Genomic DNA, 25,480 nt, shown 5'->3' with positions numbered 1-25,480 from the left:
CCGCTCTCCCCTGTTCCGGGTTCGGGTTCCTGGCCCCAAGTCTGTCCCACCCACCACACGTTTGAACGACAGGACGGAGTTCGACATGTGAAACCGCCTAGTGTTGAGCTCAATTGAGCTGGTACCAGCTTACACACAACACCCGACCCGGCGGCCCCGAGAGTTGGAACGATGCTGCCGCTTCATGGCCGGACTGCCGTCATATCCGGCGGATCTGGCGGCATTGGCCTGGCCATTGCAAGGCGGTTTGCGCGTTATGGCGCCAACGTTGTAATCACTGGTCGATCAGCAGACAAGATCCAGGCTGCCTTAAAGCAGCTGCGAAGAGACCAGCACGCCAGGCCGAGGGCATATCAAGTACATAAAGGGTATTCCTTTGACGCGGGAAATTCTACGGGGTGGGAGGCCCTGGTCAAACAGCACGTAGGTCCTTTCCAGCCTCCAACCTCCTCCAGGCTGCTCTCCCTCTCTCTTGGTAAATACCCAAATGAGATTACGAAAATAGGGAGTGAGCATCGAACACACGTATCAGCTAACAAACTTCCCGTTTGGCCAAACAACCGCAGCCATCAATCGACATCCTGGTCAACTGTGCCGGCCAAACCCAACGCAAGATCCTCTTCAGAACGGAGGATCCAGAGATCACCGAGATCCTTGAGAGCAATCTTCGCAGCGCCATCCTGGGATGCAGAGTCGTCGGCCGGCAGATGTTACGGCCTACGCCGGGCTCTAATTCTGACCAAGCGCCTTTCTCCAAGTGTATCATCAACGTGTCCAGCCTGCTGGCGCACCGGGCGGTCCAAGGGACCGCGGTCTATGCAGCTACCAAAGCAGGAATGCTTGGTCTGACGGCCTCACTCGCGAACGAGCTCGGCCGCCGCGGCATCCGGGTCAATGCCATTGTGCCGGGGTATATCGAAACAGCCATGACAAAAGGTGAGTCAGGAACAGCAATTGCACAGCCCTGTCATCTTTGTGCTTCAGGTACTGGGCTATCCAGGTTTCGTGCCACCGGAATCCAGTGTGTCCATTTAATGTCCTACTATCTATTTTATGCTCCTTGACGCCTTTCCACGCATCCATAACTGACGCCATGTGCCCGGTTCTCATCAAAAAAGATATCGATGGCAAAGAGCTCCTTGAGAAGATCCCGCTGGGCCGTTTCGGCCGTCCCGAGGAGGTAGCCGAGGCTGCCCACTTCCTCGTCAAGAACACATATGCCAATAACTGCGTCCTCAACCTCGATGGCGGACTCGGCGCTGTTGTATGAGCATCACAGACCCGCGCGTCCAACCCCCATCTCGATTCCGATCCCGTTGAATCCTCGATCGCGGCCAAAAAATTCCCAAGCTCTGAAATACTGTCTGTGGCACTAGAGCAAGGCACCCAGCCTTTGAGGCAGCAATCCGTTCCAAGAGCAGAAAGAAGACCCGCTCAATCGCTATCGTCAATGACAATAGCGCCACTCCACGCGCCGCTGTCCTCCTCCACCACCACAACCACGTCATCGTCGTCGGGAACGGCGGCCGGCGCGGTGGCCGTGGTGCGAGCCTTTTTCGCCACCACCCCCTCAGCATCCTCAGCGGTTTCATCCGGGTGAGGGCGCTTGGCCGGGAGAACTTCGGTGACGCCTTCGCTGGGGCTTCGAGCCTCGGTGGGCGCCGGCGTCTTCTTGGGCTTGGTCGGGATCTTGATGTCGCCGAGGGCGACGCCCTGGATGGGCCTGTCCTCGAGAGGCTCCTTACTGTGGAGGGAGGGATAGGGGGTTAGTGATGCGGGTTGGATATGTTAGGGCGGGCGGAAAGAGATAAAAATACTTACGCCTCTTGAATGGCGACAACAACGTTGACGAAGGGCTCCTCGTCGTCCTCATCCGTAACCGTCAGGAATGAGTCGGATTTGATGCCTAGCGGCGCTAGTTAGATGACACCCTTTGCATATGGCTATTCTAAGAAGCATAACAGGGACGTACCGAGCTCGATGAGCTTCTTGCCCAGATTGTCTGTCTCATCTGGATCGTAAAGGATGCCGACCTCGTTGCTGACGGAAATCTCCTTGTCGCCGTACCCCAGCTGCAGCTTCAGGAAATCCTCAACAAGATCATTGAGCGTGGCCCGCGACAGGTCCACGTAGGCGCGGGTCTGGAAAGCGCCGCAGACGGGGCAGTCCGGGTTGGGCTCACGCGATCTGTCGGAGGCGAGCAAACGTGCCGGCGCGAAGGGTGTCAAGAATACCTCGCGCGCCTTATCATACTCGCCGCGCAGGACTTTGAAGGCCTCGAGAACGCAGAGACCTGCCACGATGGCGTTGGTTGTGGCGATAGCGGGGATGATGTTGCCAGCCATTTGCTTGATGTCGAACTTCGACTTGCGGTCAATACCAAAGAGCGCTGAACGGATATTTGCGCTGGCAGCAACAAAGTCGAGAGTGTCATTATCATCCTTGTCGAAGGTGATGATGGCGTCTTTCGCGGTGCCTTCCGCAACCTCTTTCTTCATCTCAAGAACCCGCTGGCTAAGTCTGTCCAAGCTATCCTTGAATACCACGAGGTTCTCCTCGAGAGACCACACTTTTTGGTCATTTTTGAGGATGACATCCTTGGACGCCAGGGCGTCCGCGGCCTTCTCCAGCAGGTCCTTGTAGACGATAGGCTCCGGCGGCTTCCTCGCCTTCCACATCCCCTCCATGGACCTCAGACGGATGATGTCGGTGTTGAAGACCTTGTCGAAAAGCATTTCATGGAATTCCGGGCTGCCAACCGAGTCCCGGATATTCCTCAGGGCCTCTGCCTCGCGCTTAAGCTCAGCAATTTCTTGGGCATTGTCCGCGTCTGCTGAGTGATCAAAGGCGGACTCGTCCTCGCTGACGCCGAAAATTTCGTTGAGGAGGTAGCTCTTGGCCCACACGATACAATGAATGGGCTGGCTTGGAGTGCTGCGGATGGTGCAAACAGGGAATGTTTTCGGCGTCTCTTTGGGCGCACAGTCGTAGCAAGCCGTCACTCCCTTCTTGATGACTTGGACTTGGCCGTTGAAGCCAGTAGTGCCACTCTCAATGAGGGGAACGTCAGCAGCCAGACACATCTTGTTGACGTGGCGCCTTGCGTCCAGGTTGTCGAGGGCGTTAAACACCATTGTGAATCCGCTAAACCACTCAATGCTGAACTGAGCGTCCTTGATATTGGCATGGTGGGCCACGATCTTGACCGCGGGATTGAACTTTTCCGCTACTTCCTTCGCGACCTAAAGTTCCACGTGTGAGACCATGCCTCGATGGCAGCATATGTCGATGAAAAATCCTCACCAGTGCCTTGGATTTCTTGATGTGTTCTTGACGGAAGAGGAATTGGCGGTTGAGGTTGCTGAGGTCGATGGTATCGAGGTCGACAACATGTACCTCGCCAAAGCCGGTCATGACAAGATTCTTGAGCAACTCACAGCCGATACCTCCAGCACCAACCATCAAGACCCGGGCCTGTTTTGCCATGATTAGCAGGCCTGAGAGACGTAGAGATTGAACACAAGTCATTGTCATCGGTGATAAATAGGCATCAAACCGAGAAAATGTGTAGGAATGGTAAAAGGTCAGAGGAGAAAACAAAGCATGTTTGGAAGAAGATCGTCGTTCAAACGCCACAATTGGCGCGTGAGAGATGACGAACGGGCGTTCAATTCCATCTGGTCGGTTGATGGTGGCCAACAGGAAGCTGAATAAGCAATCGACAGCTACTTACCTGCTTCACATGCGCATTCAAACCGCGGCCGAGCGATTGCGCATTGAACTGGTCCCGGGCCTGGGATGGGGCAATGACCGGTACCACAGGCGCGGCGGACGTTGTACCCGCTGCCGAATCCATGATGAAGTGCGTGCGACGTGAATCGGCTCGAAGAGGTTGTAAGTGGTCGCGATCGCGAAAACGTGAGATGGTCGAGGGCTCTAGACTTGGGTAGAATGAAATATTGGTTGTGGGCTACTGCGATAACCAGACCAAAGATGAAATTATCCGGATTCGCCTGAGTTCACCAGGCGAGATGTTCGGTCTGGTCTCACTCAGCCTTGTTGTAGGAGAGGTTGCTGGATGGATCGTCTTTTGAGAACCAAGCAATCCATTTTAGGGAAGTGAGTGGGTCGAGACGCGGCAAGCAGCAGGCAACGCGACAGGAGCTTGAGGCTCAGAAACACAGTGCGTTTCACAGTGTGCTGATTTGCCATCCAACGCATCCGGCTGAGCTGCGTCACGCGAGACAGCTTGTTCGACGCTCAGAAGTGTCACAAGCCCATGAAATCTCATAGAAGTTAGCAAATAATATGTAGATTTAGAGACTCTCAAGATGGTATCCTAGATAATTCTGATTCCCAGCACATGTGCTGGGATAAATTGAGACTATCTGTCTAATTCAGAGGTTCCCCTCTTTTTGCTCTGAAGCCCAAACCAGAACCTGGTTCAACCCTGACATTTCACCCTGTTTGACATGACACCGCTCCTTCATCGCCTCAACTCCAGGCCGTCAATCTAGACTTTCCAGCCCCATTTTCTCCATTGTTATATTTCGGCATAAATAGACTTTTTTGTTTGACATTTCCCTTACTTCAGAAATAATCACATCCATCATGTCCGACGACGAGGCCGACCCCGAGTTGCTCGCCCTGCTGCGGCAGCACCTCATGGGTAAACTCAACCTGAACGACCAAGACTCAGAGACGGGCGTCCTGGAGGATGCCCAGTGGGTTTGCGACAACTCCATCGATGTAGCCATCCAGATGCGTGAGTGCAAGGACGCTGCCGCCGTCCTGTACTCCAAGATGAAGGAGAAAGGCTACTCCACCGCCTCCTGGGGCGCCCACGAACTGCATCCGGACCCGGACGCCATGTTTAACCGCAGAAGCTTTCGGCGGCATGGAGTCGAAAGGGGCGACGAAGCGGAAGATATGGATATGGATGAGGAGGAGGATGGTGATGCCGCCGCTGTGGCCTTCGTCTTTACCATGGACCTCCTCAACTTCTCGTTCTGGTCGGCACGCAAGGAGCCCGAGCAACGGTTCGCAATTGAGTACCGTGGGAAACGCTGGACCGGGTACTGGAGCATGGTGGCGGCATTGTGGAGAGCCTTGGATGAAGGTAGGTTGGTTTCTGTTTGTTTGAGAAGGTTGATGTGTGCCAGGCACACAGGGTCATCCTCAACCCAGTTGCTGCTCTTCATAACGTGCGGAATATCCTCCTTTCATGTCCCCGTCTATAACAGTTCGAGGAGGTGTTGATACATTAGGTTTTGCTTCCCGTTTTTTAAGGCATTCCCATCACGGACTCTCATTTCTGGCAGGATGAGGACGCGTGTACCCTGGAGGTCCTGAAGCATGTCTTCCGGTCTTGCACCGACGAAGAGATGCCCTTGTTGGCTGAGCGGCTTGCTTGCCTGCGGGAAGCCGGACAAGTGCTGTACGAAGTAGGTTTCCAGCCGTGGCCAACAACTCCGTTTCTCTGGATCCCATCTCGTTGTCGGCCCAAGCACACCGCCTCCAACTAACCCCTCCTCTTGCAGAAATACCGCTGCCACCCAATTCATCTCGTCGAAGCTGCCAATGGCTCCGCCGCCCGGCTGGTGAACCTGCTAGCCGAAGACTTTGCCTGCTTCCGAGACGAGCACCCGTTTGAAGGGCGGCGGAAGCCCGTGCGGATTCTCAAGCGCGCGCAGATCCTGGTGGCGGATTTGTGGGCATGCTTCAACGGCCAGGGCTACGGTGCCTTTCGCGACATCGACAAGATCACCATGTTCGCCGATTACCGTGTGCCACAGATCCTCAATAGCATGGGCTGTCTCTACTACAGCCCGACGCTGATTTCGGCGATCCGTGAAGGGAGGGAGATACCGTCGGGGAGCAGTTGGGAGGTGCAGTTGAGGGGTAAGTTCGTCTTGCTTATCGCAATGCGCGGTACAGGAAAGGAAATTGACAGCATGACAGCCTGCAGCATATGGTGTGTCGAGCTTATCCGTAGAGAAATTCGGCGGGCGCACCCAGATGCGAAGGTCAACGCCATTCTTCTGGACTTCTTCCTCTACGACACTATTAAGGAGATGGAGGCTGCCGGGAAGGAGACAGTTCCCCACCACCGCACGCGGAGCATCTGGTACTAAACGGAAGGGACTGCATGAATCGGGGAGATTCTTAGAGCTAGAATATGCTGCATCAGCAGTACCATGTTGGCAAAAGCTAGACAAGATCGAAAAGAGGAGACCTCCTCCGGATAGAGCAAAACGTATCCCCTCGCCAGACAAGCCAGTCGTAAACCCTTACCAACTCCAAAACGCCCATTTCCCATCCATCCAGACAGCAAAGTTGTTGAGATGTGACTCATCCCAGGCGGACGGTCCTTAGACACCAACGGAGCCAACAGCCGTTGAGTTGAGGAGAACATCCATATGTGCTTGTTCGATGTCCTTGTTCCCCTTGTTCTCCTCCTTGATCAGCACAGCGAGTACCTCAAGAGGCGGGTTCAGTCCCAGCCTCTGGGCACGCTGCCAGCGCTTGAGCCGGGTGATACCAACACAGGGCTGGAAGGGATAGACATGTTAGTTTCTTCTCCTAATCTGGATCGATCAAGAGAGACAAGGAGAACTTACCCCATACTGTGAGCTCACATCAAAGTGTCGAAGCACCTTCTCCGCCGTCGACAAGCCCTCAGCATGCTTTTTGTGCAACTCCTTTGCGCGGCGCGACGCCTCGATCTCTTTCCAGTACTTGGCAATCTCGCGGTCGTTGAGCTTCGCTGCGCGGGCTTCCGCCTCCTCGAACGGGGTCTTCAGTGTGGACTTTTCCTCCTCTTGTTCTTCCTGCTCCTCCTCCTCGTCCTTGACGTCGGTTTCCTCCTGCTCTTCCGGCTTCACAGTCTCCTCATCCTCCTTCTTCAGTTTCTTGCTGGCGACCTCCTCTTGGTCGTCTGGGATGTGCTCCTTGGTACGAGCAGGGAGCTTGGCTTCCTCCTTGCCTGGGTGGGAAATGGGCTTTGTGACCTTGTGCTGAAAGCTGAGCTTAGATTGCTTGCCGGCGGCGACTCCGGTGGAGGCCCGGGTGGAGCGGCGGGTAGTCGGCATTTTAGCAGATCAAGCCACTGAGGAGTAGGATTGATGGATGGACCAAGTTCGGAAAATTAAGTTCGGACGTGAGCGAGGAGGTCGAGGGTGGTGGCGAAATGTGACGAATAGAGGGGTTAAGAGATGTGATATCTATTAAGTAGCAGGCTTGGTACAAATGAAGATAGATGACTCTTTTGAGGGATGAATTGGGTGGAATCGAAAGTTGACAATGGTATGACAGGTTTTCAGTGTGGGAAGTCTTTGACGGCTGAACAGGATGAGGGTGGTCGGTCGTTGTCAGTCGTAGGTTGCGTTGCGGTTGCCGAAACTGTCTTGGCGTCGCTGGCGGGGCAACCTGAACTCCGTCACGACGCTGACGCCTGGTCACGTGATTTGCACTGGGCCTCATGTGGCTCAGACCATGCACTTCTCGAGGGCAACTACCCGGCAACGAGTACTCTTCCGGAGTCCGACACGTAAGGAAGGTACCGTTGTGATCTCAACCAGCGACTCCCAGGCAAGACCTTTGGGGCGATGAAAAGATGGTATATGGAGAAACATGTTTCGAGTGATAAAGCTCATTTTCATGATTTTGAATTGACTGGATTCTGCAGCAACCTCGCCCAGGCTGGGTTGAGTTGGTCTGCCGCTACGTGCCTCTAGTCCAGTAATCCTTGCAATATTTTCTCTATGCTATTATGGATGCAAGCTGCCTGCAGTCAAGCCGCAAACCTCTCTCGGCCTGAACTCCTTTATTTGCCCACCGAAATCACCCCAATCTTGCCTTCACGAACCCGTGGCCTCCCGATAGAAAGTGATACTGCGGCTGGCCCCCGCCGCACAAAACATCTCGCTCTTCGGCACACCAGGAGCCAAAGCTCTCTCTGACTTGGGAAGCCAACGGACGGACCAGATGGCGGACTCGGTCTCGCTATGGGTGGCGACACAGGCGCCGCGGGCAACGTCCCAGACCTTGACTTTGCCGTCGAGAGAACCCGTTACCAGGTACTCGCCCGTGTCATTCCAATCCAGAGAGGTGATCCAGGCGGGACGGCTGGAGGCAGGTGGAACCAGGTTGCCTACGTGTTCGCCGTGCTCGACATCGTAGATGGCGATAACCCCAGCGTTGCCAGCCGCGGCGAGGCGCTTGCCACCAGGCGAGAAGACGACGGTGCGGATGGGTTTGGCCAGGCCTAGAAGAAAGCCATGTCAGGTTTTCCCCCACAAAACAAAGCCCAAGGAGGTAGGAAAGTCTAGGGGAAACTTACCGGACAAGGAATATACCAGTCTGCCCGCATCATTATTAAACACGTAGACGGCGCCATTTTCATGGCCGCTCGCCGTGAACCTGCCATCGCGGCTGAGGTCGACCGCCATGGCAAAACTACCTCCGCCCCGGTTGCCCGTCTCATATGTCTGGATGCGCTCCTTGGCTGCAATGTCCCACACATGAATCCGCCCATCACTCGTCGTGTAGGCCAGGTAGTTCTCGTCCGCGCTCAGGGCCACTGCCCAGATGTCTCCAGGAACAACGGTGGGCCCATCTGCATCATCTCCGTTCTGCGTTTGTGTCTTGGGACTGGAGGAAGGAGACAGTTCCCAGTGCAGACGCCACTCGGGCTTCTCACCAGACGATGACTCGGGTTTGTGCAGCTTCCAAACTTTGACCTCGCCACCGAAGCCAGCGCTGGCAGCGACATTGCCAAGGCCGCCACGGGCGGTGCATACGTGGTGGCAGCCGAGCTTGTGAGCATTGGCGATGGTCTGCTGGAGAGGAAAGGTAGCGTCGGTAGTGCTGTGGACTCGCAGGGCGGAGGAACCGCTAGCTGAGATCAGCGAGGTCGGCGTGGGTGCGAGACAGAAGATCTCGGCTGGGTGGGCTGAAAATAATGGAGTCAGTCTGGATCATCGTCGGGTTTGGGTAGATGAGGCCTCTGAAGTCTGCTCATGGATGAATGGCGGGGTAAGATTTGCATACCTTCGTCCACCGTGTGGGCGGTGAGGTATTGTTTCGACTGTGGCGATGTCAGTCATGAATTTGAGTAAATAATGTCAATGATAGCTTACCATGATCACCTGTCCATGGGTTGGCGTAGTTGACCTTGGTTGATGATGCTTGTTGAGACTGAAATTGTTGTTTTCTGCATGTAACAGATGGAGGTGTTGGATGGTGGGGCAAGGCTCACAATCGGAGAAATGCAGTCAAGACTCGGTCATTGAACAGACCTAACTCACAAGTTTGAAGCAACCACTGGCCACTTTCTGATTTCATGTCATGTCAATCATTTCCGGTCGTTTCCCCAGACATACAGAACGGGGCTCAAGAGGCATCTCTACGCCAAAGAAGATCTAGAATGTTACACTGCCTATGTGTACATGTGAAACCCGCCCAAGATGCCGTTCTCCCAAGCTCAGCCTGGCCGTGCCCCTCATCAACAACCTTCCCTCATTGCTCCTTCATATTCTGATTCATAAGTTCCTTCAATTCTGCTCTCCGTTAGCAAGTGTCTCTGCCAAAAGCGCAACGGATTTCCTTACTTGATGCGCAATGTGGGCACAGGTAGTGCATCCTCTTGATCCCCCCGCAAGCCGGGCACTTGCACAGTGAATTCACATCCCTCAGCGCCTTGCCCGCCATTTGCCTATGCCTCTTCTTCATGTGCGACGTCTTCTTCTTGGGCACGGCCCGGAGGATCGACTCCCATATGCCTTCGAGAATGGATGGTAGTGACGGGAGGCCGAGCTGGATGCCAACGGGAACGGCAAAGTTGAGAGACGGAAAGAGAGGAAACTCGAGTTGCCGCACGCGGAGCTGTATCCTCGAGGAGGGAATGGTGATCGAGGGGAGGAGTCGAGGAAGAAGGGTGAAAGGGGCCATCCGCATGGCCGGTGCCGCTGCCAACGCCATTTTTGTCTGGGCCTGTGGGATGCTCGGACGGGAAACGTCCTCGGATTCTTGTCTTAGATTCAATCTGCCGCCGAAAGGTCCGTCTCCCTCCTCTGCAGCCCTCGGGTGGTTGGGTTGGTCGTCGAGTTCGCAGTGGATCGTGCCGTTACTGGATCATCGAAACCGTCATCGGGTGAACAAACCTCCAAAAAATTGTCGGCTTCGGAACCTCCCATCTCCAAAGCCAAGCCAGTTGCCGGAGTGGAGCGACACGCCCCGGCGGATCCTTGACAAGCATGGCACGGTCCACCCCAGCTCTTCAAGTGGACCCACTCTTAGAACTAGCCCGAAATGGTCCAGTGCCTGGGACAGTCCGGGTCTGACCAATCACAGTAAGCAGCCTCCTCGTTTCCCCCTTTCTCCAAGCCAGCTCAGCGAAGCAGCGGCCCCTTGGGGAAATTATTGCTTCCCGGGCAAGAAGAAAGCTGCCGCCAGAAGAAATCATCAATTCCCCTTCCTCAACTCCCATCCTCAAAACCAAACCCACGTCCTGACGTGTGTAACCCGTACTCGCCCCGGCATTCCCTCAGTTCGCCTGCCGAAGTCCCGCGTGTCGCAAGCTCCGCTACGAGCCATCTCTCCGCGACAGTCTCCTCCACCGATCCTCAGATCACGCGTCGCAACACCACACATCAACCCTCGAGTTCTTCACAATGGCGTCGGTTCCTCCTGCGACCATCTACCCCCAGAGCCATGTCGGTTTCGACAGCATCACGTCTCAGATTGAGCGCAAGCTGCTCAAGCGTGGCTTCCAGTTCAACATCATCTGCGTTGGTTAGTTGTGCTCTCCCTGGCTCTGGTGCACCGACCGCGGCATGTCGCGGGTGTCATCCAGGTGCCGAGCGTTATCAGGCTTTGGCGAGGATCACGATGGGGATTAACTGTGTCGCGTTACAGGCCAGACGGGTCTCGGCAAGTCGACGCTGATCAACACCATCTTCGCGTCGCACCTCATCGACTCCAAGGGTCGCACTCAGCCTGACGAGCCCATCCGCCAAACAACCGAGATCCAGACTGTGTCGCACATCATCGAGGAGAACGGCGTGCGTCTGCGCCTCAACATTGTCGACACCCCTGGATATGGCGACCTCATCAACAACGACCGGTGCTGGGACCCTATCGTCAAGTACATCAAGGACCAGCACTCCGCCTACCTCCGCAAGGAGCTTACCGCCCAGCGCGAGCGCTACATCCCTGATACCCGCATTCACTGCTGCCTCTTCTTCATCCAGCCCTCGGGTCACTCCTTGAAGCCCATTGATATTGTTGTGCTCAAGAAGCTGTCCGATGTTGTCAACGTCGTCCCCGTCATTGCCAAGGCCGACACCTTGACACTGGAGGAGCGTCAGGCCTTCAAGGAGCGCATTAGGGAGGAATTCGCCTTCCACAACCTCAAGATGTACCCGTACGACAACGATGAGCTGGATGAGGAGGAGCGTGCCCTGAACACCCAGATCAAGGTATGTCTTGCGAGTGACACGGTCCTGAAGTCGAACTCACCTGCTGACCTTTGCACCAGAACCTCATTCCCTTCGCTGTCGTTGGTTCCGAGAAGTCCATCATTGTCAACGGCAAGCAGGTCCGGGGCCGCCAGAACCGGTGGGGTGTTATCAACGTCGAGGATGAGAACCACTGCGAATTCGTCTACCTCCGCAACTTCCTTCTCCGCACACACCTTCAGGATCTCATCGAGACCACGTCCCAGATCCACTACGAAACCTTCCGTGCCAAGCAACTGCTCGCCCTCAAGGAGAGCAGCGCCCAGGGCACGGGCCATGCCAGTAGGCCTATCAGCCCGGCTGAGCGCGAGGTGAGCCGGGGCTCGCAACGGGTGAACGGCTATTAGGGTGAGGCAGCACACCCAGCCCCGGAATCTCGCTCCGTGAAGCGAAGTTGAACTTGTTTGCCAACATGGGCGGCGCAAATCTGCAAGAACCTTGATTGATATCCCGGCAGACGAAGCACTGCCACCGACCTTGCAGGAGATGGACGGCGTCCAGGGACTACCGTTGTATTGGCGGGGGTTTCAAAACAGCGAGGCGTGCGTGGGGTGTTGATTTGTGGGTTTTGGCCTATGGTGTTTTACGTCTTGTTGGACTTCCGTTGTTTTTTTACTATCTTCTTTAGTACCCCCCGACCTCCTTGACCATCTTTTTGCTCCCTTTCTTCATTTCATTAATTCCCCCCGGCGCTCCCTGCTTAATAGAGAGCTAGTTAGTTCGATACCTGAGTGCCTTGATGAATACGGACGATGTGAGCAAGTTCGATTCTGAACGCTGTGTTGAGATGCCCTGTCATGTGTGTCGGCCAGTCAAGTGGTTAACCTGGGTTAGGGTTGGCTGAGCCATCCAAAGAAGCAAATCTCACCACGTACTTCCAAGGCTCGACGCGTCTCGCGTCCCAATCATCGGTACCAGCGATCACATGTAACTCTTTTCCATGCTCCCCTCTTGCCACTGTGCGATCGTTGAGTTAGACCCTTTCGTCTTCGATCTACAAAGTAGGGTGTGCGTCTCCATCTCCACACACGAGTTAGCATACCCCTCGACATAGCATCAAGCTTAGACCACACCATGGCAGCTCCAGGCAAGAAAGAAGACACGAGACATGGGAGATTGTCCAAGTCGACTACCAATTCGCACATTAACTCATCCATCATCTCCCTCGACCCTGCCAAACCCCTCAACCCACGACCCTTGATCTCCAACATACTCCGCACAGGCCGCTGCATCCCGGGCTCTGTCTTTCTCGTCGAGGCCATTGACCGGTCCGTGAGGGCTGGGGACCCCTCGCCATCCCCAGACTCAGACCCGGACTCAGAAAGCCGGTACTATTGGAAGCCTTCGTCTCAAATAAAACATGGCCAGACAAGCAGGGAACGCAAACTCCGTGCGGTGAGATTGTTGCTGGGCGACGGGGAGTTGTGTATCCAGGCCTTTGTGCGGTCAGATCTTCACGGCTTCGTGGATGATGGGAAAGTGTATGAGGGCTGTTATGTCAGGTTGGGTGAATTCGAGTTGGTGAAGGCGGATGGGCCTCCTCCTGGGCGCAATGGGACGGGAGGGTCGAAGACGGTGTACCTTGTTGTTAGGGACATGGAAACTGTGGGGTGGAACAACGAATATTTGAGGATTTTAGGGAAGGGTACCTCAAAAGAGGAAGCTAACGATGTGATGAGTGTTGAATCGGGTTGGGAGCATGACGGCTGGGAAGAGGAGGATGAGGACATGGGCGATGGCGGGCAGGATATGGTCCATGCTCATGGTGGTGATGACTTTGAGAACGAGGATGAGTTTGAGGTCGAGGATGAGGAAGAATTGCTGAAGCTCGTGGATGGCGAGGTACCCGCGGAACAGCCGGCTAACCCCCCTGGTTTGCAGCCATCGCCATCAAAGCCGCCGCTCAAAGAGCCCAACCAGGAGGGGAAAGACAATGACGTGTCTGACTCAGACTCTGAATCAGCCTTTGAGACGATGGTTGTCTCTATGGAGCGAGTCAGTGAACGCCGTTCTCTTACCCAGAAGATCATTGAGGAGCGCTTGAAACAGAAGACGCAACAAGGAGGGCAAGAAGAGTTCAAGGAGAGTTCAAAGGACCAGAGCAACAATCAGCAGCAGAAAGATTCGCATATCCAGCAGCAGCAGCAGCAGCAGCAGCAGCATCAACGCTCCCATCAGCCACAGCAACCGCCACTACAACCACGACAACCACAGTATCCAATCCCTGCCCCGAAACCTCGCCCCTGGCTTCCGACATCAGCCAACAAACCTCTCAAACTCACCACCCTCTGCCAGATCCCAAACCTTCCCTACCGCCAAAACTGGATGGTCAACGTTTTGGCTGTCATCTCATGGATCTCACCGACCGTTGAGCCCTCCCATATCCCACCCTCCTTTCTCCAGCGTGCCGCCCGGCTGGTCGATCCAACCATCAACTTCACCCCGGTCACTCCCACATCCACCCTCACCACCACAATCAGTGGCAACAACAATAGTGGTGGAACCAACACCAACAACCCCACAACAAAGGAAAACGGCGTCCTTCTAACTGTCCACCTGGATCCACACACCTTCACACCAGAGCCGGGGACTGTGGTCCTCCTCCTTGGGGTCAAGAACCACCACGCTGAAGGCGGGTCTTTGAGGAAGTATGTGAGTGATGCGTTGGTTGGAGGTGCGAGTTGGTGGGTGGAGAGTCCGGAGAGGGCGGAGGAAGGGGAGGGCCTGGGGTGGTGTCGGGAGAAAGCTTTGGGGTTGAGGGAGTGGTGGGATGGGTTAGGTTTTGGGAACGGGAGATCATGTGTGGGAAAGTCTGAATGATTCAATATTTAACCACTAGTAGATCTGGCATTGGCCCATACTTTTGCTCAATGTAGCGTGATGCAAATTGTTAACCGTCCTTCAGTTTTGATCCTTGATTCCGACGATTGCTCAATCTCCCCCAAAGTCCCCCCCGTTGTCTTCTGAGCCTGCTGAATCCTCTCACCCTCCCCAACGAGGATCTGGTCGAAGTCTAAGTGTCCTTCCACAACAGTCCCTTTAGCACCCAGAATCGCGCGTGTAGCCGCCGAACGCTGCTGACTTGCTGCGTATACCAACGCAGTGCATCCAGAGCTGTCCACCGCGTCGACGTCAATAGTGGCACACCCGAGGAGCTCCTTTCCGGCGAAATTCTCAATCTCTGACTCTTGGTCATGGCGGACGGCATACATCAATGGCGTAACACCGTTGTGGTCCTTGAGATTGACATCCGCCCCACCGTCGAGGAGTGCTCGGGTCATCATTTGCCAGCCAAACTCAGCCGCGTAGCTCAACGCGGTCCGGCCATCATCGTCCTGGATATTTGGATTGCTCTCACATGAAAGGAGGGCTTGTACACCTTCCAGTCGATTTTCCTTAGCCGCATGAATAAGAGCAGTTTGGCCGTTCTTATCTTGGTGGTCGATCTTGTTCCCTGATTCAAGGAGCAACCGCACTATCTCCTTGTCCCCGGCGTAGCTCAGCAAGTTGCGCCCATGGGCGTCCTTGATGTTCTAGTCAACGCCTGGGAACCCGATAAACGCACGCCCAAACTCTGTATTCCAGTGCGTCAGGCCGTAGCTTATAGCAGAGTGTCCGGACGCATCCAGAGCATTAACATCAACCCCCCAGATGTCCAGTAGCATCCTAGCGTGATCCCCGCCGACCATGGCTTGCTGCATAACTGAGTGCGCTAGGTCCGAAGGCCTTAATCTCTCGACAGTCACCACCCCGCTCTAGAAGAAGTTGAAACAAGTTTGGGGGCATGGAATAGGCGATTGCCAAGTCGAGGACTGACTTGAAAGCTCCCGGATTGTTGGCATCAACCTCGTACAAAACCAGAAGCTCTTTCACCACACCCCAGCTTCTCATTTGGACTGCTTTGCCGAGCGCCGTCCTCTGTTCTGGAATTGCTGTTGCAGGGATCTTCTCGAAGAATGCCCGACAAATTTCCACTCTGTCGTGTTCCAGTGCGTAGCTCCAGGCAGTGCGGCTATGGTTATCCTTCGCATCAATGTCGAGTCCTTCTGCGCCTAATAGCAGCTTCACTGTTTCAAAGTATCGGCCTGCCAGCAAATCGTGAGGTTCATTCAAATTGCGCTCCCGCTCAGCTGAGCCAGGCCTTCTTTGCTTTTTGGGCATCTTGACGGAGAATTCGCCCTGGCGAAGGTGATCCTCCCAATCGTAGTCGAAAGGCAAGCTAGCTCCAGCTTGTCTGTAGTGATTTACAGCAAAGTGAAGAGCTGTTTGCCCAACTGGGTCTTTGGCTCGGATATCTGCTCTGGTCGTTATTCGCGGAAGACCGACCAGTCCTGGGAAGATCTGCTTGTCTGGCTTGTTGAAAGAGTCTGCGTGGAGCAACAACCGTACCACGTCGTGGTGCCCAAGCCTCGACGCCTGCATGAGCAGCGTCTTGCCCTTCCAATCCCGACGGTTGACATCTACCCTGGCTGTCGACAGCAGTAGCTTGACCGTTTCCGCACTGCTTGATGAAACGGCGTGCCAAAGTGGACTTCTGCCATCTCGGTCTTCAGCTTCGATATTGACCTTGTCAGACCCCAGTAGTATGCTGACCACTTTGACATCATTGTTCTTTGCCGCGTACATTAGTGGTGTCCTTCCGAGGCTGTCTCTCTGATCCGGGTCTGGGTTCTCAGAGTAGTCAAGTAAGCCTGCAAAATGGAATCAAGCCCAAGAATACAGACGAGATGGAAAGCGCCTTGGTCCCGAGGCCACGACTTGGTAAGTCCCCAAATATGGCAGCCAGTCGCCGAAAAGAAGTAGAGACTCTGTAGGGCCACTTGGACAGGACCTTTCTGCTCTAAAAAGTCGATGATAGCATCACTTTCAGAACAAGAGGCTAGACGTGCGTGATGCCACCGGTATTGAGCCGCGTACGAAAACAAGGGATTGGACTCCCGTCTGAGCTCCCACTCAAAGAGGGAATTGCACCATCCGGACAAGAAAGGTTGGAAGCAAAGGTAGGAAGCGCAGGTGTTGGCGATGTCGAGGTGAGCGTTCGGAAACCACTTTGTAAGGGTTTGTTCGAAATAATCCTGCGCAGTGAAATGAACCAGTCGAATCACATGGCTTTTGTCGTCGATGATGACTAGACCGCAGCATACCGACACCATTTGATCCACATCCGGAATGCTATCCTGGTCAAGCTCCCCTCCGTCACTCTCTCGTACAGCCCAGGCGTGCTGAACTTCGGACTTCGCCAACGGGCGTTCAGCACAGGTGACCCAGGAGAGGACATGCTGGGCAAGGGCCTTATGCCCAGGCATTTGTGAATTGATCCTCTCCATGACGCTGTCATACGCAAGGCCCAGGAGGGCAACGGTTTGTTCATTTGATGATGAAATTCCCCTTTGCTGCCGTAAATGATCTAAGGCCTTGCGGACAGCAGTCGCGGTGGTCTTATCACTAAGGGATTTGAAAAAGAGGTGGGCAAGCAGGAACCTGAAACTCTGTCAACATTTGGCAGGACTATTAGTCATACGAAACTACGCAAGCGGCTTACATTCCATCAGCAGCCTCGGTGATATCATTCACAATCTTTTCTCGTAGGTCTCGGCGCTTCGCTACAGATCTGGCCAAATCATCCATGTGGCCCCGGAGGTACTGTTCAATGTCTTTGTGTCGGCCAGAATGTTGAGCTTTGGGTACTTGTCAAATGCCGCTATGATATCGGGGATGCCAGGCCGAGAAGTGACCATGAGGTTGGCTTTGGTCCCCTTTGCAGAGTGGAAGTCTAACAGCGCAGAGATCAGGCGCGAGCGATTCTTATCCGAGAGTTGGCATTCATCGAGAGCATCAACGACAACCAAGACACCCTCCTTATACAGCGCAGCTACTGAAATGAGTACCGAAACAAGGGTTGTCAGCGGCGGTCGCCTTCGCAAATAGCTGAAGTATAACGTCTCGAGTGGTCGTGGGAGGTGATCAAGGCCGGTTGCTAGCTGTTTGAAGAGATTGGCGATGAGGTCTTCAGCATGCTGCTCCTCTTTCTGCCGATAGTTACAGTACAGGAACGCCACGCCAACGTTCGGATTCATCTGTGCTATACTCAAGAGGTGCTCAATGACCGTTGCTGCGATGAATGTTTTTCCAGCACCTGGGATGCCTGGACAAAACAAGATTTGTGGCTTGTTTGGAAGCCTGGTGGTTGATTCTTAGCCAAACAAGAGGTTGTTGCCAAGAGGATTCGGGGGTAGCAACACACCATTGCCGAAAGGCCTCTGAGTCCAGGAACCATTGTCCTGTCCCGGACTATCTCAAACGGAGAATATCTGTGTGGCGCTGAGAATAATCGACGGAGGCCAGCCAGTTAAGGACTCTGAACCGAATTACATCCGCCCTTCCTTCTTTAACCTCGAATAGGTACTTGCAACGATGGCAGCAACGTCGGCTTGGAGGAGCAGGCTGAGACTTGAGCACCTCCGTTGCAAGTTTTCGACAGTCTCACGAACCTTGCTTCCGTCAAGTGCCATTTTGAACCGCTCCCATGCGGAGATTTTGGTGCCTTCCAGCTTCTTGAATCGGCCCAGCAAGGTCTTCAGCTCCGCCTCGCAAACCGTGACTAACACCTGGTTTCAGTGTTGTGCAGGGGGTCGAGCTGGGATAGTAGTTATGAAGGGCGGCGATGAAACGCTTTTGCAAATTCAGGGTTGGAGATACAGTTTCGATGAAGTTCAGCGAGAACGATTCTCAAAGTTTGAAGCTCGAGGATGAACTTCCTGGCTTCTTCGGGGACTCCCTTCCAGTTGGAATATGCACCATATAGTTTACCCGCGATTTCAAGAAGCTGAACAGCGACGCCAATGACGCCAATCAGGGCAGTTGGTTCAGCCATTTTGTTGGCCCGCTCGTACCCAACGGTCGTAATATAGGTCCCAGAAGCGTGCCGACTGTGCGCTACTGTAAGGCAAGAGGCAGTAAAGTCCTTGATTTGTTTGACACCTTTTGTTACACTCAGCGCAGACATCGAAAGTGAACCAAACAGAGGATAGAGGGAGAGAGGGGGAGGGGGAGGAAAACACGGCGTGAGGGAGAGGAGAGGGGTCGAACCTCCTGAACCGGAGAAGGCTGCAGATAATAATATATATACAGCTGCCTGGGCCACCGTCATCCTTACTGCACTGCACATTGCTGAGATGGCCCAATTTCGAGTACACAACGGTACGACATGAACTTTACGCCTTAAGAAGCCGGTCAACTTCTTCTACTTTTCAATGCCTATTATTCCTCGTGCAATAAACAACGATCGATGATAGGTACCGAAACAACTTGATAGAGAACGATAAACTCAGTTCCAACAGTGGCTGCTCTTAATATACTGAAGTAACATTTCCCCACTCTCTCTGCCGGACTCGACCCCGAGCTGAATCTTCGACCTTATCCCGAAACTCCGTCATACGTTTAGTCATGATGGATGGCCACTTCCCGCTGGCCTGTCCCTCCGCTTCCACGAAAGACATTCCTTGGCTTATTTCTGAGAAATGGAACCTCTCGCACAGCTAATCTCCGATGGCCTCTCCCTTGTAGCCATATATGAACGCCACGAGCAAGGTCGCGAATATGACAGGAAAAGCGATGCTCTAGTCGAGTGTCTGTTTCGCATCCATATCACGGATATCCTACGTATTCATGCCAAATCAGCCAGAGACAAATGCTCTAAGTGAGGAGCGAAGTCAGAAATGTTATCTTCCCTTCAGAAAGAAAGAAAGAAAGAAAGAAAGAACAAGAGCTCAAGGATCAGATATACGGTTGCCCCTTAATTACACCTTTGACCAATATACCTGGAGACATTGTCTCTAGTGAGATGAGGAGTGGGTAATGGCTAGTGTATGGAGTAAAGGGTTCAGAATATTGGTTTTATTGACGCGGAATCATGGTCTCTAGCAAACACATAAACACAAAACAACCCAGAAGCCTCACTTGTCATTACTCAAGAGTGCCGTAGAACGTCTCAGCAACCTTGACTTTGCCGTTCCCCTTCCTCCGCCGAAGCCGATCCCTTGCCGACGATAGCTTGGTGATCTCCCAGAATCGTGCCATTTGTCGATTCTTCTCTTTGACGAGCGAGGATGTCGACTTTTGATCGTCGTCCCCTTGTTCTGTCATCGGCAGGCTATTTGAAGATGGCCGCAAGAGGCGAAAGTACCGACGGTTGTCCTTCTTTCGCAGACGCTGGCGTATCCTCATCCATCGATATCGGTAGCGGGGTGGGACGGCTCGATTATATGTACCAACGATCCAGTCGAGATACTTGTTACGGAACCAGTCGCTGATCCTGTCGCCTTTGTACCCATACATGTAGGCGGCTAAGAGTGTTAGGAAGGTGACTGGGATGGAAATCATCCAGTAGATGGTCTGGTTGGCGTCGATGTCACGGATGTCGTTTGTGTTCATACCGAAGAATCCAGAAACAAATGTCCTGTAAACGTCAGCATTGGGGATAAAAGTTTCACTCATGTGTGGGTATTAAACGGTATGGGCAGGGGTGTGTCGGAGGGTGCTGCTTTTTTTTTTTTTTTTTTTTTTTTTTTTTTTGGCCGAGCTGGAGGTTTAGAAAGACTGGATGGACATACATAGGGACAAAGAACACAGTCACCAAGGTAAACACTCTCAGAAGCTTGGAGGATCTGCAGCTTTCAGTCAGCGGATAATGTTTGAAGCATTGAGAAAAAAAAGGAAAAGAAGGGAAAAGAAAACCCACTCTTCTTCCATAACTTCCAGCATCTGCCTGATGCGTTCCTGGGTCGACTGTGCCGTTTTGATAACACTCTCAATGTCCTTAAGATGGGACTTCAACTTGACCCGGTGCATAACCAAGCCTTCGTATTCTCCTCTGATCGACACCGTGGACTCAGGAGAGATAGCCACATGCTGCAGGATGAACTCAACGTCGTCCAGGGACCTAGGCAAAGTAGGAAAAGTCATATGTCAGTTCCACTATTACGTCTTTATCGAAGCTGAAGCCTGGGTGATGGCCTCTGGAAGATGTAAATGGAGGTTATTTGGTTAAACTGGGCCTGAGTGGCGTCGCCATGAACCACCAAACAGCGACATCACTTACCGTTCGACACGGATCAGAGCTTCTCGGAGTGTCTTCCAAATCAACTTCGCTTCATCCAAGAGGCCGGCAATGTCCAGGAACAGTCGTCGACGAGGTCGACGAATGGCCTCTGCACGCAAGTCCTGGCTGTACATATAGTACACGTTCCGTGCTGGTGGGATGTACGGTTCCGGGTGTGACTTGTTTTTAGATATCGGGCCGAGGATCCATTCTCCGGTGTTGAGGAAAGAGTTGAGCAAAATGGCACCCCCCAAGATCCGTTCGAATGACAGGGCGTCAATGCTCCAGACTCCAAGCGGGGCGCTGAGATCACCGTCCTCGCTGGCTGTGGCGGGTAGCTTCCAGATGTCAAGCTCGGCTTGCCTCAGGTTCTCAAATAAAAACTGTTCGGTTATCAATCGCCAGATCAAACAACGGTTTTTACGTCTCTCTGCCTCTATAGTCGAAGCATCCTCCTGGCTTGTCGCGGAAATGCGGTGCCTCATCGCCAAGCATCTGGGAGCAACGACCAAGTAAGAGACCAGATCTTCGAATGCGCCAACGAGGCTTTTGGGCAACTGCGGTGGCTGCGGAGAGCTGCCTGCTCTTGTACCACGAATCCCACGACCGAGAGGGTGAGCCTGCTGCGTCATACCAACAGCACGGGTGGTCTTGGCGACAAGCCGATGCAGTTTCCTGAGGCTCTCATCGAATTGTTCGAGGTTGTGAAGAATTCGTGTAGTAGCCTCGAGTACTTCGTCGAATGTTGGAGATGGGGAGGAGGTGTCGGAAGTTAACGAGATGTCGAGATAGGCAAAGCAAGGATCATCGGCCAGGTAGTGGATGGCTCTCGCTTCACCCTTCTCATCAAGGGGGCAATCGAGATGAACATCATGGAGGTGCTCGAGGGCCAGCAATACATTTGGGTACCCTCGGCGTTTGAGGCAAGAGGAACATTTGCTGTACGGTTGTTTCGAGTTGGGTTTTCCAAGACGTGGAAATGCGGCATCCTCGCGAATGGTCCATGATGGATTCGTCCGGGACCACGCCCAGCAAAGTTGCTACGCCCTCGCTTGATTAGCTGAGTCCCTCATTGACTAGAGCTCGATGATGTGTTAGACCTACCCGGATAATGTCGTCTACTGCTCCCCAAAATCGCTGACAAACTGGGTGAGAGAGCGTCTGAGTGTTGTCTGGCAAGAATTGCGAGAATATGGATTGGGATACTTCAAAAAGATGTTTGCTTGTCATGATCACAGGGTTTGAAGTCATCGGTTGATTATCTTCTTGCAGTGATTTGTCAAGTCCCTGAACCTCTCCGTTGGCCCCGGGTTGTGGCGGGAAGGTGGTCTCTTTGGAGGTTGTTGTTTGGTTCTCCTTTCCAGGAATACCTTCGGCGCTCAAGTTGTTTGAGGCAGTTGGGCTATTAGTGACTTTGTGTCCGTTCAGAAAGGGATGCCGTCCGAGCAATTCATCTCGAGTACACTCGTAGGCGCGGATGTAGACTTTGGGGAAACGCGACGGGTTTGAGGACAAAGTTGTGTTGATCTTCGAGAGTCTGCTGAATAAAATCTCTGACTCTATAGTGTGCTCGTGATTTTTAGGAAGCTTGTAACCTTTAGGCCTCCATGCGAGGAACGGAACCGAGACGGCTTTGGGTTTTGCCGCTTTCTCGCTTCCAGTGACGCGCGGATTCACCTTGTCCAAAGGGCGGGCACGAGGCCGGCTTTCATCCCTGAGAAGAGAGTCCTCAAACTTGTTTGGATCCGGGAAGTGTCGTTGGTTCGTCGCCTCCTTTTCGGCAAACCCGCCAGTCTCTCGGTCGTTTTCTAACTCCTTATTGGATTGACGGGGTTCGATGTCCTGATTGCTGGGTATCTCGTCATAACCGGGCGTCACGGAGATTGTGGAACCTGAATCTGTGTCCTTGTCTCCTGTGTTCTTCTCCTTTTCTTTGCCCTTGTCGTTGGCTCGTGGGTCGCTTTCCACCACACCATCGTCAACACATTCGCTGAACTTGGTGTTTGGCTTCTGATGCTCAGCCATGATGATCGATGGCAGAGTATGAGCTGCTCCATAGCCACGAGACAGATCCCCGCTGGTCCGAGGGACTTCAGTCCTGCTAGTGTTAGAAGCTTTTGGGAAGTTAGACTCTAAGTTCCCGTCCATTGATCGTGCTCGTGCTCGCTGGCGTGAAGACGTTGGTGCTGTGCGACGAGATCCGTGCTCTTCCATCTCAGTCGAGCGGGTTTCCTCTCTCGCGCGGCTCGTTTGTGACAGTCCCACATAAAAATTCACAGACTCAACACGTCCTGATTCCATGAGTTCTAGCCATATTTCGGGTTGAAGCTCACGTCGTGGCTCATGCGGCGAGTCACGGGACTGATAGAAAAGTCCGAGAGTAGCAGGATCGATGTCTGACGTGAAGGCAGATACGGCAAGACGGAAGAAGGTCTGGGAAATCGTGGTATTAGAACTAGGGAATGGGTAAAAGAAATAATAAAAGGAAAATAACAAGCATAAAACTAAACAAGGTGATAATCACATACCGCGTAGTTGCACTCGGGATCAATGACAATCTTTGTGTGAGTTGCGTCCTCCGCAGACCATACTTGGATAATGTAATAGTCCTTGCCGATTCGCTCAGAGATTGAGAGCACAGTATCCTTAATGTGCTCCATGGACAGACCACCAAATGTGATGAGGACACCTTCAAAAGCAGTCAGATAATGTGTCTACTTGCATTCACACTGAGCAGAAACATACCTGGGCTAAGAGTGCAGATCCAAATAAGTCCGCGTTTAAGAATCATATCAGAGTGTGGTCTTCCCAACTTTCGCGAGACTTGGTTTAGCTCATCTTCACGGGACTGGATCCGAGCGTTGGCAAATTGGACTGGCGTTGTGTAGGGAATGAAGGTTATCACGCTCGAGTAGAAGAAGAATGTTTGAAGTCTCAGGGTCGGGTAGTGTCGCCTGCCTGAACTTGTCTCATCGAAAGCAAAGTCAAAACAATCCAGGTGGAAATTATCTGCATCCTTGCGAAGTCCCGAAATGATCTTGCTGAAGAACTCAGCAACATTAGTCCATTCCTTGACCGTCAGAAAAGGGCATTTAACTGCCACCCGCTATAACCGTCCGGCGGTGTCAGCAGTTGTGTAGCTGAATGTGGCTGAGCTCGAGGGTAAAACAAACCGCAATGGTTTCCATGGCAAAAACTGCACTTTGACCAGGAAGTGAATGCTGTTGTACGTGTCTGGTTGAAGGTTAGCACGGTTAAAGTTGCGGTAGGAGAGAAAGCGAAGCGTCTCACAGCCATCGGAGTTTGGGCTCGGGTTGGTCACCGTTTCCAGGGATCGAAGAAGGCGGGGTGGGCGGCGGACAAACCAAGACGATGTCATGGTCGTCTGTTTTGTACACCCTATACTCGATGTCATGGGCGACAAGGAGTTCCGTGGTGAAGAAGCCGTGATCCCTCGACACCAACGGGCCTGTGGTTCTGGGCTGCTTCCACATCATGGCATCGTCCTCTGAAATGTCATTTTTGACATCGCTATCGGAATACACCACATCGCTGTCGTCTTCAGTGTCGGCCATTAAATACGACCTTCTCGGCGATCTCGAACGGGGTCGGTCAGAAGATGTTCTGGCAGCATGGTGTCTTCTCCCGAAGGGCCTTTGGAGGTCGTCATGGGCTCCCCATACTGTCGTTCTTGTGCGGTTCCGGGCCAAGTATCCCGAGAGACCAGCGCGACCATGACCTCTGGGCTCGGGGGACCCTGTCCGTAAGGATGGACGAAAGCCAGGGGGTGATGGAGAATACCTCCGACGACTCCGACGACGACTCGAGAATCTCACGCGACCAGAGCTATCATCGTCGCTGGAGGAGGGGGTCCAGGACCGTAACGGCGGACGGAAGCCCGCGGGTGATGGAGAATACCTTCGAACTCGAACCACTGAATCCAAGGAATCACCACGGCGGCCACGTCCACTTTCCTCGGTTCTCCAAGTCCGCGAGCGTGGAAGAAAATTCGAGGGGGACGGAGAACGCCACCGAGAACGCCTTCGAGAAGGGTAGTCCCAGTCGGTCGAACTCCGAGAGGTTGGACCATCATCAACAGTCCTATGCCGGCCGGGCCACGGATGTCGCAATGGTGGAGACGGAGGCGGAGACAGATGCCGTGGCGGAGGTGGTGACGGAGGGGTTGGCGGAGATGGGTAGAAGACGGGGCGGCGTGCAGCAGCATGAGGTATGAGGGATTTGGAGTCCTTGGGCCTGGGGTAGATCACCCTCGGGCTTCGGTGGGGATGGACTTCTATGATCCGGGGTCCCTCATAATCCTGAGATGTTGACGAGTCCTGACCAGAGTCATGAGGCCCGAAGCGCTCCTGCTCAGAAAAGTGTGGCCGTGGTCGAATGGTATACGTGATCTCGACTGAGTCTTCGCTAGAATTGAGACTGGGCTCTCGATCCCTGGCAGGCTCCCATGTTGGAGCGCGTGAGGTGGTTGTTTCCGGAAGCTGGTCGGGTTGGCGGACACCCTCCGCACGCGGCTGGTCGAATGACTCGATGATCACGTCGCTTCCCGCTGATTGACGGCGGGGGACGCTTGTCACCTTTTCGAACTGGTAATTTGGACTGTCTCCTCTGTCCCTTGGCCAGGAGGGTACAACAACAATGTTTTCATCCTTCGAGTTGTCGTCAACACTCCCCCCTGCTTCATGGGTTTCACTCGGGGGAATGGCCAATTCTGGTTGCGGTCCATCATTCGACGTTGTGCCAGCAGCTTCAGCATGGGGATGCGAGATTCCGTTGTCGCTGGATTCAGCCGGACGCTTGCTGTCGAGACCGTCCGTGGCATCGCTGATTTCCTCCATCTCTG

At 53.6% G+C, this 25,480-nt stretch overlaps 12 protein-coding genes across 12 annotated transcripts; 5 read left to right on the top strand and 7 right to left on the bottom strand.

The window, feature by feature from the left end:
* Positions 1-171: 171 nt before the first annotated feature.
* Positions 172-1,270, top strand: VTJ04DRAFT_8721 (uncharacterized protein; the record flags this gene model as incomplete). The annotated part of the gene is made up of 3 exons (XM_069367189.1): positions 172-423; positions 567-936; positions 1,119-1,270. The coding sequence occupies 3 exons, from the start codon at positions 172-174 to the stop codon at positions 1,268-1,270; spliced, it is 774 nt and encodes a 257-aa protein (XP_069215542.1).
* A 164-nt stretch (positions 1,271-1,434) lies between these two features.
* On the bottom strand, positions 1,435-3,856 carry VTJ04DRAFT_8720 (uncharacterized protein; the record flags this gene model as incomplete). The annotated part of the gene is made up of 5 exons (XM_069367188.1): positions 1,435-1,744; positions 1,822-1,906; positions 1,973-3,242; positions 3,304-3,474; positions 3,734-3,856. 5 exons carry the CDS (start codon positions 3,854-3,856, stop codon positions 1,435-1,437), a joined length of 1,959 nt encoding a protein of 652 aa, XP_069215541.1.
* Positions 3,857-4,611: 755 nt separating this feature from the next.
* On the top strand, positions 4,612-6,134 carry VTJ04DRAFT_8719 (uncharacterized protein; the record flags this gene model as incomplete). Its single annotated transcript, XM_069367186.1, has 4 exons — positions 4,612-5,119; positions 5,290-5,444; positions 5,541-5,901; positions 5,962-6,134. 4 exons carry the CDS (start codon positions 4,612-4,614, stop codon positions 6,132-6,134), a joined length of 1,197 nt encoding a protein of 398 aa, XP_069215540.1.
* A 237-nt stretch (positions 6,135-6,371) lies between these two features.
* Positions 6,372-7,091, bottom strand: VTJ04DRAFT_8718 (uncharacterized protein; the record flags this gene model as incomplete). Its single annotated transcript, XM_069367185.1, has 2 exons — positions 6,372-6,551; positions 6,621-7,091. 2 exons carry the CDS (start codon positions 7,089-7,091, stop codon positions 6,372-6,374), a joined length of 651 nt encoding a protein of 216 aa, XP_069215539.1.
* Positions 7,092-7,859: 768 nt separating this feature from the next.
* VTJ04DRAFT_8717 (uncharacterized protein) lies at positions 7,860-9,143 on the bottom strand (the record flags this gene model as incomplete). Its single annotated transcript, XM_069367184.1, has 4 exons — positions 7,860-8,266; positions 8,342-8,953; positions 9,052-9,088; positions 9,141-9,143. The coding sequence occupies 4 exons, from the start codon at positions 9,141-9,143 to the stop codon at positions 7,860-7,862; spliced, it is 1,059 nt and encodes a 352-aa protein (XP_069215538.1).
* Positions 9,144-9,519: 376 nt separating this feature from the next.
* Positions 9,520-9,951, bottom strand: VTJ04DRAFT_8716 (mitochondrial 54S ribosomal protein bL32m; the record flags this gene model as incomplete). The annotated part of the gene is made up of 2 exons (XM_069367183.1): positions 9,520-9,560; positions 9,612-9,951. 2 exons carry the CDS (start codon positions 9,949-9,951, stop codon positions 9,520-9,522), a joined length of 381 nt encoding a protein of 126 aa, XP_069215537.1.
* A 722-nt stretch (positions 9,952-10,673) lies between these two features.
* On the top strand, positions 10,674-11,866 carry VTJ04DRAFT_8715 (uncharacterized protein; the record flags this gene model as incomplete). The annotated part of the gene is made up of 3 exons (XM_069367182.1): positions 10,674-10,794; positions 10,918-11,480; positions 11,540-11,866. The coding sequence occupies 3 exons, from the start codon at positions 10,674-10,676 to the stop codon at positions 11,864-11,866; spliced, it is 1,011 nt and encodes a 336-aa protein (XP_069215536.1).
* Positions 11,867-12,593: 727 nt separating this feature from the next.
* On the top strand, positions 12,594-14,704 carry VTJ04DRAFT_8714 (uncharacterized protein; the record flags this gene model as incomplete). The annotated part of the gene is made up of 2 exons (XM_069367181.1): positions 12,594-14,203; positions 14,623-14,704. 2 exons carry the CDS (start codon positions 12,594-12,596, stop codon positions 14,702-14,704), a joined length of 1,692 nt encoding a protein of 563 aa, XP_069215535.1.
* Positions 14,705-17,122: 2,418 nt separating this feature from the next.
* On the bottom strand, positions 17,123-17,596 carry VTJ04DRAFT_8713 (uncharacterized protein; the record flags this gene model as incomplete). The annotated part of the gene is made up of 1 exon (XM_069367180.1): positions 17,123-17,596. The coding sequence occupies one exon, from the start codon at positions 17,594-17,596 to the stop codon at positions 17,123-17,125; it is 474 nt and encodes a 157-aa protein (XP_069215534.1).
* Positions 17,597-19,484: 1,888 nt separating this feature from the next.
* VTJ04DRAFT_8712 (uncharacterized protein) lies at positions 19,485-23,410 on the bottom strand (the record flags this gene model as incomplete). Its single annotated transcript, XM_069367179.1, has 9 exons — positions 19,485-19,864; positions 19,955-19,977; positions 20,132-20,185; positions 20,260-20,460; positions 20,620-20,944; positions 22,215-22,733; positions 22,953-23,052; positions 23,148-23,308; positions 23,365-23,410. The coding sequence occupies 9 exons, from the start codon at positions 23,408-23,410 to the stop codon at positions 19,485-19,487; spliced, it is 1,809 nt and encodes a 602-aa protein (XP_069215533.1).
* A 496-nt stretch (positions 23,411-23,906) lies between these two features.
* Positions 23,907-24,194, bottom strand: VTJ04DRAFT_8711 (uncharacterized protein; the record flags this gene model as incomplete). The annotated part of the gene is made up of 1 exon (XM_069367178.1): positions 23,907-24,194. The coding sequence occupies one exon, from the start codon at positions 24,192-24,194 to the stop codon at positions 23,907-23,909; it is 288 nt and encodes a 95-aa protein (XP_069215532.1).
* A 44-nt stretch (positions 24,195-24,238) lies between these two features.
* Positions 24,239-24,853, top strand: VTJ04DRAFT_8710 (uncharacterized protein; the record flags this gene model as incomplete). The annotated part of the gene is made up of 1 exon (XM_069367177.1): positions 24,239-24,853. The coding sequence occupies one exon, from the start codon at positions 24,239-24,241 to the stop codon at positions 24,851-24,853; it is 615 nt and encodes a 204-aa protein (XP_069215531.1).
* Between the last annotated feature and the right edge of the window lie 627 nt (positions 24,854-25,480).

This window comes from Mycothermus thermophilus (genome assembly GCF_041956435.1).
Source record: "Mycothermus thermophilus strain CBS 625.91 unplaced genomic scaffold VTJ04scaffold_6, whole genome shotgun sequence".
Classification (NCBI taxonomy): domain Eukaryota; kingdom Fungi; phylum Ascomycota; class Sordariomycetes; order Sordariales; family Chaetomiaceae; genus Mycothermus; species Mycothermus thermophilus.
This window is presented reverse-complemented; position numbering and strand designations above follow the sequence as displayed.